A 9,532-nucleotide genomic window follows, 5' to 3' on the forward strand; every position below is an offset into this window, starting at 1 on the left:
TCAGGGCGTCTTCACGGGGCTGGAACCTCAGGCAGCTGCCAGTGCTGTGTGGCCGCGTGTGCTCAGGCAGAGGGAGGCTGGCTCCCTCTGCAGCTCCTTTACCCCTTTCCCACAGCCGCTTCTCAGCGCTGCCTCCTTGAGAGGCTCAACTGCCACCCCTGGTTCCCCCGGGCTGGCGGTCTCCAGGGCGGTGGGGGGCTGCTGTGGGGCTGAGCATCACCCCAACACGTGGGCTGGTCACTCTGCCAGCGACTGTGCTTGGGAAGCCGAGTGGAGTCCAGGCGTTGATGAGTCACCGAGGCTGGAGCAGGAGGAATTTCTTGTGTTCTGGGTGTTTACTGAGGTGTCTGATAAGACTCGAAAACCTTGTTTGGACACGAACATATAAGGACTGTTATCTCATGGGAATCTCTCCATTGTTAAATTGTCTACTTTTAGTCTAAATTTTCTTATTTGTGTACTTATGTATTTTCTGCCTAGAACTGGGGCTTAGGCCTGAGGGGGTGACCATGATGCAATTACGGATGACAGGACCCTCAGAGAAGCAGTAGCAGGTTTGCCTCCCCCATTTCTTGTAATTTCCCCTGGTTTCACGGGGTTGTCTTCTTGCTTTCTAAGGAAAGGGACTTAAACATCAGTTGTGGATAAAGCAAGCTGGTGCCCACCTGTCTCCTGCAGACATCCTCCCCCTCTGCTTTGCAGACCCTTCCAACCCCCTTTCCCCCTGCCCATGTATAAATAACCCCGCACCCTGCAAACAGCAGGACATGGTCTTTCAGACAGGAGTCTGCTGCCTCCTCTTCTGTCAAGAAATTCAACCACTTTGCTTTTCCTAGACTTGTTTCCATTTATTGAGTTTGGAAACGGAGGCGGTGTTTGGTATCGGTCAGAGTCACCTGAGACAAAGCAGGAGGAAACCAGGGGGATTTACTGACATCCACTGCTGAGGGGAGCTGTGGCAAAACAGGAGAGGTCTGAATTGTCCTCTCTACTCCTTGATGAAAAATTATTTATCATTAACAGCCCCTCCCAACATAGTCTTTGCTGTGAAGCCTGCCCAGATCCCCTTCCCCCAGTCCACCTCTTCCCTCCCAGTGAATGCTAAACACCTTATATGACACCACAGAACTAACAGGTCTGATGCCCAGGGCCAGCAGAGCAAACAGCTGAGGAGATGCGGCTGTCATTGCTGTGTTATCCTCCAGTCCTGGGTCGTATCATGGCCTGGTCTGTGCTTCTGATGGGGAATCCTTGCTCTTGGGTCTTTTATAAAGCTCATACCCTAGCGGTCCTGGGCCCAGGAGTGTCCAAATATTAGTACATAAGAAGTGATGTTGACTTCATCGATCTCTTGGGTATCACCTCAAAATTAAAAAAAAAAAAATCCATTGAAATCATCTTGTTGTTCCCAGCAGGTCTCTCTCCTCTACCCAGAGCATCAGAAGTCCCTGGTAGTAACAGCTCAGGTTATCAGCAAAGGAAGTGTGGTGGTGTCCAGGCTGCATCCAGTGTAGACAGAATCTCCAAGACCAAGGGCATTGCTGTTATTTTGTTCATTTGTAAGAGTTATTTATTTGTGCATACAGAACTGGGGTATAGACCAGAGATGCAGGGGCTGTGAGAGGCTTCACCAGTACAACGTGGTTAGCAGAACAGGCTGATGGACGAAGTACCCTGCTGAGGGGAGCAGTGGGCTCACCATCAGGAGAGGTCTGCCGCGCCCTGTGGTCAACTCTCTGGCCAGGAATCGAACTTGTGCTGAAGCAGCCTGGACAGATTCACAGTGCTGTGCTTCAACCCACTGCACCCCAGGAAAGGGAGGCACTGCTGTTTCAACCCACTTCTCATGGAGATTTTTAACAGAGTTCAACAACTCAGAGTTCAATTTATGATGTTTTCTAGCACTACTGTAGCTGCTGTGTTTTGCTTTATTTTGTCCTAATCACAAATCTAAAAGCCCATCATAGAGATGAAGTAACTGAGGAAGAGGGAATAAATTCTGTAATTTGTCCTGTTTTTAGGGTGCCACATTAGAATTTAGATGGAGACTATTATTCCCAGAGAGGGGAGGAATATATATATATATAATATTTATGTCAGGAATATTTAAATTGTCACTTAGTAGAAAGTAAAAAAAATAAATAAATAAAACAAACTCTTCCTCATTTGGAAGATATATGATGCTGTCTATTTTTTCTCCAAAAGGGATTTAGGGTTTGTTCTATCCTTAGTTCCTTGACATAACCCTTAACCAGAGGACAAATTGTCACTGCAGATAAACCTGCCACATACTCATTTTCAAGCCTCTGAGTGGGGTTGCAGGTGGGCAGGAAGTGGCCAGCACAGGGATGACTAAACAGAGGCTTCTTTAAAGATACAGGTTAAAGAGAGGCTTCTTTCTCTTCCTGGTTCGGGCAGGTCCCCCACTCTTCTTCTCTAACTAGGAACAGGACACCCCTCTTTCCATTCCCTCTGTCTCCAGGAAAACTACTACTGGCAGATGTGGGTTCCAGCCCAGGCAGCTCAGGTGCTGGGCAGAGAGAGGGCTTCTACCCTCCCTGCCCTGAGATCACAGGTCACATGCCCCTTGTTAAACTCCAAGGGCCATTCCTTGCAAGTCGCCTCCAAACAGAAATCAGGAGTAGTTGGAGTTGAGGCATCAGGTATTGTGGTGACCAGCAAACAGCTGACTCCACATGGGAAGAGGGGCCTCTCCCAGCCGGGGGAAGCCTGGACAAAGTCCCCCTTCTCAGAGCATCCTCCCTTTTCTCTGGACTGATGAGGACTAGCGAGCTCCTGTGAGGCTCCTCCCATATTCCTGAAGCCACACCCCTTTGTAGTCTCTATAAGTCTGCACCCCAGGGACCTGGAGTTGCAGAAACTGGCCTCCTCTCTCTCCCAGAGACCAAGCTAGACGCCCAGGTGAGTGCCCACTGGGGGTCTCTGAGCTGCTTCTGTTGAGGGTGGAGAGGAAGAGCAGGAGGGGAGAGGCCAGCGCTGAGGCAGCTTGGGCCAGGCAGGGCCGGGCGGGTAGAGCTGGCAGCTGCAAAGGGACCCCGTGGGGTTGGACAGGAGCTGCCCCGGGGTGGAAAGGCAGGTATCTCCCTGGGGAGCACACGGCGTCTCCCTGAGGCCAGTGTCAGCCCCTGGGCAGAGTGTCCCTTGGGCAGGGGACAGCAGGGCCCGTCAGCCTGGGCAGAGTGTCCCTTGGGCAGGGGACAGCAGGGCCCGTCAGCCTGGTCCTCAGTGTCAAGGCAGCCAGGATGTGTGTGACAGGGTCCTCTAAGGAGGCAGCTGAGCCCTGGGTACACCTGTATTTCACATCACAGCACCTCAGTAGCACAGACAGGCCTGCCTGAGTTGGGTCACTTTGGCATCACCCACCAAAGTTTCCCTCTGGCCAGCAGCGTGATATGCACTTGAGAAGAGAATATGCACCTGAAAACTTGGCAGGTCTCAGGAAGAGGTGACTGTCCTGCTGACCTAGGGGAACCTGTAATGGGGACCACAGGGGTGGGAGTGGGGTCCTTTCCTAAGGGGTGGTTTTCTTCTTCTCTCCTTGCACAGCCTCCTGTGATCTGGGAAGCGAGGCCACCATGGCTTTGAAGACCCTCGTCCTGTTCTCCCTGCTGGTTCTGGGACCGCTGGTGATGGTGAGGTCCCAGACTCCTGCTGCCCAGAGGTTCAAGAAAAATCACATAGATCACAGGGATGGCCCTTTCTCCGACAACTACTGCAACAAGATCATGCAGGAACGGAAACTTTTAAATAAGCCGTTCAACACCTTTGTGCACGAGTCCCTTGAGGCTATCCAGGCTGTCTGCCATGAGAGAAACTTCTGCAGAAACGGAAAGAATAACTGCTATGAGAGTAAGAGGAAAATGAGCATCACGGAGTGTAATTTGAAAAGCAGACACCCCCCTGAATACCAGACTATCAACAGGAAGGCATTCATCATCATTGGCTGTGCTGGGAACCCGCTTATGCCTGTCCACTTTGACTGTTCTTGTTCGTCTCCAGCTGATGCTGGATAGAGATGACCCCTCCCTCTGCCAGCCCTGTGCTTGTGGTTCCTACTCTCTGGGTTCTTCCTCTTGACCCTGATGGGAAAACTCAAGCTGGTTCCTGACATTCCCACCCAGCATCTCCGCGTGAAGCTTGTACCAGGGCCTTGGTGTGTGGTCCACAGTATATGGACCACCCATGATAACCTCCTCACTGCTTCTTTCAATAAAAAGCATTTGCATCCTGAAGCTGCCCCATCTGGGGATGTCTGTGTGATGCTTCTCTGCGTGGCTGAGACCGGGGATCTGGGCGCCCTGTGAGCAGCACGGGGAGGAGTCAGGTGCCTGCTCCTCTAGCTGGGCCTTCAGGGACCTCAGAGACTTTTCCCCTAGAGATTCCTTGAAGCCAGGAGGAAATTTTAAGATTGGGCTGTTGAAGACAGAAGGAAGCTGTGGGATGTGGGTGCCCAGGTGGGGGTGTGTGGTTAGTAATGTATATCAAGAGAGGGGTGACCCTGTGCTGAGAATCATATGTGGTGTTGGAAACTCATCTCATGAGGGAACTGTTAACATTTTTTTTTTTTAAAGATTTATTTATTTATTCATACAGAACTGGGGTACAGGCCAGAGGCTCAGGGACGGTGAGAGGCTTCACCAGAGACAGAGTGGGGAGCAGAACAGGCAGATCGACGAAGTACACTGCTGAGGGGAGCAGCGGGCGGGCCAGGAGAGGTCTGCCACGCCATGTGGTCTCCTCCGGGGCAGGCAGCAGGCGGGAATCGAACTCATGCGGAAGTGGCTTCAGATTCTCAGTGCTGCGCTTTAACCCGCTGCGCCACCAGGGAGGGCCACTGTTAACATTTTTAAATGAGATCATGAGATCCTGTCTGGGACATTGTCCTTTATGTTTGAGTGAGCTGGTACCAAGTCAGAGACTGGGATGTCTTTTTTTTTTTTTTTAAAGATTTATTTATTTATACAGAACTGGGGTACAGGCCAGAGATGCGGAGGGTGAGAGGATTCACCAGAGACAGAGTGGGGAGCAGAAAAGGCAGATCGACAAAGCACACTGCTGAGGGGAGCAGCGGGCGGGTCAGGAGAGGTCTGCCGCGCCATGTGGTCACCTCCGGGGCAGGCGGGAATTGAACTCATGCGGAAGTGGCTTCAGCTTCTTAGTGCAATGCTTTAACACGCTGCGCCACCAGGGAGGGCCCTGGGATGTCTTTCTTTAACTCAAGGCATGAGAGGGGCTGTGGGACCATCAGAGGGGGAAGGTGGGTTCCAGCTCGTGCACCTGCCCCCATTGGCAGCCTCTGCCCACAGGCCTCAGATAAACGTCTCAGGAGGGAGGTGCTTGAGCAGCTGCCTCTGAGGAGGGTGCTAGGTTGGGGGAGGTGCCTGTGCCACCCCTGACACCCCTGGTCTGCTGTCACCCCTGCTTGACACAGGAGCCGCTCTAGCCTCAGACGGGTCAGTGACCGGCCCTGCCCGCGACTCGTCTCTGCACAGCCAGGGCTCCTGGCTCCCAGCACTGCCCCTCCTGCTGCTGGGCCCCAGAAGCAAACTCCCATGGCTCCCCCTTCCCTGGCTGTGAGTCTGGGCTGCTCCCCGTGCTCCCAGCCTGTGGGCTGTGCTCTCTGCTCCCTCCTGGCAGCCCTTCTCCAGGCACTGGGTGACCAACTCAGCTGCCATTGCCTCATCATTCCCTGAGCCTGTGTCAGTGGCCCCTGGCTCTAGGCAGGTCATTCCTCCAGCAAGCCCAGCTCTGTCTTTGTCTTATTAATGCTAAATGTTGCAACTGTGCTTTTCCTATTTAGTATTGGAATCATGGCCCTAGGGCATCTGTGTGAAGAGAAGACCAGCAGGTGAGAGGGGCTGTGTCCCTGGTGTGGGATGGCGATCTGGTCTGTATTTAGGGTGTGGGATGTTGTACGTTGGGGTGTGGATGTGTAAAGGAACCTCCAGGGTCTACATATATTAAGTTCTTAGCCAGAATTACTTTTATTTCATTTATTCTCTCCCCAAAGTCCTCCCTCCCCTCCCTGTAAAGCAGGCTCACCTGGATTGGGGCTCCATGTAGGTCTCACCGCACTTGCTCTTTCTGGTCCTCACCTTGGCCTCACTGGCGGCCTCCATCTTGGAATCCAGAAGTGGAGGACGAGGGAGCAGCTTTGGACACCAGAGACTCCTGGGGGTGGTGGTTGGACGTGCCCTGAGTTGGTGACCCTGGGGGGAGGGGAGAGGGCACCTGTGCTGGAGGGGTCAGCTCACTCTAGGGGCAAAGCAGAAATTCTGGACATGCTGGATCAGCGCCCACATATCAGGGTCGTTCACCTGTCTCGGAGTTAAATCTTAAGTTGAATGGTGACTTGTTCAAATATGTATCTGCTTCAAAGCAAATATGATCTGATCCAATGATTTTTTAAAGATTTATTTATTTGTGCATACAGAACTGGGGTACAGATCACATATGTGGGGTGTGAGATGATTCACAAGAGACAGAGCGGTAAGCAGAACAGGTAGATGTACTGAAACACACTGCTGAGGGGAGCAGCTGGTGGGTCAGGAGTGGTCTGCTGTGCCATGTGGGTCAGCTCCCGGGCCAGGGATTGAACTCATGCTGCAGTAGCTGTGGTAGCTTCATAGTGCTGTGCCTTTTAACCACCAGGGAGGGCAATGATCTAATGATTTTTATATAAAAAAATTAATGCACAGAAGAGGAGAGCTATTCCCAATTTAACTTGAAATTACCCAAATCCCTGTCGACAAATATCAGGGCAAACAGGCCAAGTTCTAAGGCAAGCCAGAGAAAGAGTCCAAAGCACTTTGTGGAAGGAGAAAAAAATAATCAACAGTTTGGTTGAGGCTCAGGAAGGAGCTGCCAGTGTCCTGCCCCCAGGACGTTCCCCAAACTACCAACCCGAGGACATGAGGTGCCCTCCCATGTTGTCCTCTCACACCACCCATAGCCATGGCCTTGCTCCTTGCTCTCCCCCTGGCCCTGCGGGCAGCTCAGGGCCTGCTGGGAGACTCAGCTAAGGCTCTGAGACTTGGCGCATGGGGGAGGGGCGGGGACAAGGGAGCCCGTTCTCTTGGCCAGGACAATACCCCGCCACCTCTTCCAGAGAGGTGACATCCTGTGACATGGGCATAGGGCCCCTGCTACTGCTCTTTATTTATTTATTTTTTTTAAATTTTACAACAGTTTATTTTTACATCTTTTTGTGCCTTTTTCCATCTCACTTGTAATCCCTGTAGGCTTCCTACCACTAAATCACCCTTGTGCCTTTGCCATAGTCCCTTGCTCTCCACACCTGCACCTCCCCCCCCCATTCTGATCCCATTCCCCACTCCACTCCCATAAAATGTCTCTGGTATATAGTTGTTTATTGTTTCTCCCCCCCAGTCCCATCCTTTATACTCCTGCTATGAGTGAAACCATCTGGTATTTTTCTTTTTCTTTCTGGCTTATTTCATTAAGCATGCTCCCTTCCATCTCCACCCATGTTGCTGTGAAAGGCATGAGTTTATCTTTTTGGATTGCTGAGTAATATTCAATTGTGTAAATGTACCACATCTTTTTAATCCAGTCATCTGCTTTTGGGCATTTGGGTTGATTCCATGACTTTCCTAATACAAAGTACCAGTTGGTTACTGACTCAGTTCTGTATTGGTGAGGTCTGTCAAGCTGTCTGTTCTGTCCTGGCTCAGTCTTGGAAGTTGTAGGTTTCTAAAAAGGTGTCCGTTTTTCCTTCATGGTCTATTTGTCGCATAATGATGTCCCTAGTGTTTCACATGATCCTGTGTATTTCTGCAGTATCTGTTGTGACTCTACCGCTTTCATTTCTGACTTTTCCTTAAGGCTTTCTCTTACTGAGCTGAGCAGAGGTCGTCCATTTATTTGTCCTTTAAAAAAAAAAAACAACAACTCTCGGTTTCATTGAATTCTTGTACCATCTTTTGTTTCTATTTTATTTATTTATGCTCTGTTTTTATTGTTTCCTTCTTTTTGGATTCATTCCATCTTTTTCTGGTTCCTTCCAATGTAAGGAAGATTGCTTATTTGAGATTTTTCTTATTGATTGATTGAGTCTGGATTGCTGTGAACCACCCTGCAATATCACTGTATCCTGCACGATCTCATAGCCACTCTCTTCTTTTTTTGTTGGTTGCCAAGTGCCCTTTGCCCTGACCCAAGAGTTACCCTGAAGCAAGAGCACTGATGAGAGAGGGGGAAGGCCCGTCTTCTTCACCCAGTTCCCATTGCCTTTTGAGGTGCCAGTTCAGCATTGTCAAGCTCTGGTTGTCTTTTCTCCTGCTGTTTAAGCCTCTGCTAGCACAGCCTGAGGACAAGGCCCTCTGCACAGTCTAGCAGCCCAGAGGCAGCAACTTCTTTCTGAAGTAACAGTTGATATGTAGAGTGAGTGTGGTCTCCCCTGTTCCTACTCAATGCTGTTCCCCCAAACCCCCCACTCCTTCCTCTCTTCCCTTAAGCATGTGAAGCCCTCACTGCCCAGGCAGCACCAGACAAGTCTCAGGTCTGAGTCCCAGACTGGAATTTGTCTCCCTGACCCAATCTGGGCTGCCTGTTACAGTCACCTGGGATTTTAAAAACATCTCCAATTCCAAGGCCACAGCCCAAGTTCATTTAAGGGAATTTCAACAAATGATCCCAAAATTCATTTTCTAGAATGTAGTTGGAAAGACCAGTCTCCACACCGCTCCTCCTCCTCACACTACTCCCATCCTCCTAACGTAGTGACACCAGACATGTGAGGGGCTTCCCCACAGCAGCCTTTCTCTGTAATACCAGCTGATAGCCCACTGCTTAACTGAATTCTGTCAACCCTACCTGGAGGGAAGAATATGATGTTGTGAGATATGTTCTCTATCTGATCTCCACAAGGGTTTAGGGGTTTTGTTCTATCTTTAGTTCCTCTACATAACCCTTATCCTCAGGTCAAACTGTAATGTAGCTAAACTGCCACAAGCCCATTTTCAAACTGGGGAGTGGGAGCGGAGGGTGGGCAGGAAGTGGCCAGGACCTGGTCACCTAGGCTAAAATAGAGGCTACCTTCTCTCCCTGGCTCAGGCACTCCCGCTTCTTCTTCTTCTACTGAACTGGCAAACCCTCCATGGGCACAGCTGGCACCTCTCTCCCCACCCTCTCTGTCTCCAGATAACTGCTATGACCGTGTGGGGAGAAGGGGGACGGAGGGCAAAGGACAAAACCAGACAAAACTCTGCTGAGCGTCACTTCCTGTCAGCACATGTCCACTTACCTGGGCAGCAGCCTTGGGTCGGTTGGCTGAGTGAGGGGTGCGCGTGAGCGAACATCTATTTCGAGAAGACTTGCTGTGCCTTAGACTGACGCTTTCTCCGCTAGTTTGATCCCGACCTCCAATCCTGATCCTGCTGAGTTGCTGCTGTGACCAGGGCTCCACTTCCTTCTCCTGCAGAGGCGCAGCCGCTACCTGGCCGGCAGGGGGCGCCATGGGCCGTGCCGCGCGAGAGCATGCACTGCTGCT

The 9,532-nt window shown here is 51.1% G+C and overlaps 1 protein-coding gene across 1 annotated transcript; it reads left to right on the forward strand.

Annotated features, from left to right (window-relative positions):
• The first annotated feature begins 3,596 nt into the window (after positions 1–3,596).
• Positions 3,597–4,034, forward strand: LOC101619105 (ribonuclease pancreatic-like). The gene has a single exon (XM_004694544.1). The coding sequence runs from the start codon at positions 3,597–3,599 to the stop codon at positions 4,032–4,034; it is 438 nt and encodes a 145-aa protein (XP_004694601.1).
• Positions 4,035–9,532: the final 5,498 nt, after the last annotated feature.

The sequence above is a fragment of the Condylura cristata genome, unplaced genomic scaffold, assembly GCF_000260355.1.
Source record: "Condylura cristata isolate star-nosed mole 26May11 unplaced genomic scaffold, ConCri1.0 scaffold00045, whole genome shotgun sequence".
Taxonomy (NCBI): Eukaryota; Metazoa; Chordata; class Mammalia; order Eulipotyphla; family Talpidae; genus Condylura; species Condylura cristata.

What these genes read in the sequence shown, in the direction of transcription:
- LOC101619105 (XM_004694544.1), top strand. Translation starts at nt 3,597, where the DNA reads ATGGCTTTGAAGACCCTCGTCCTGTTCTCCCTGCTGGTTCTGGGACCG.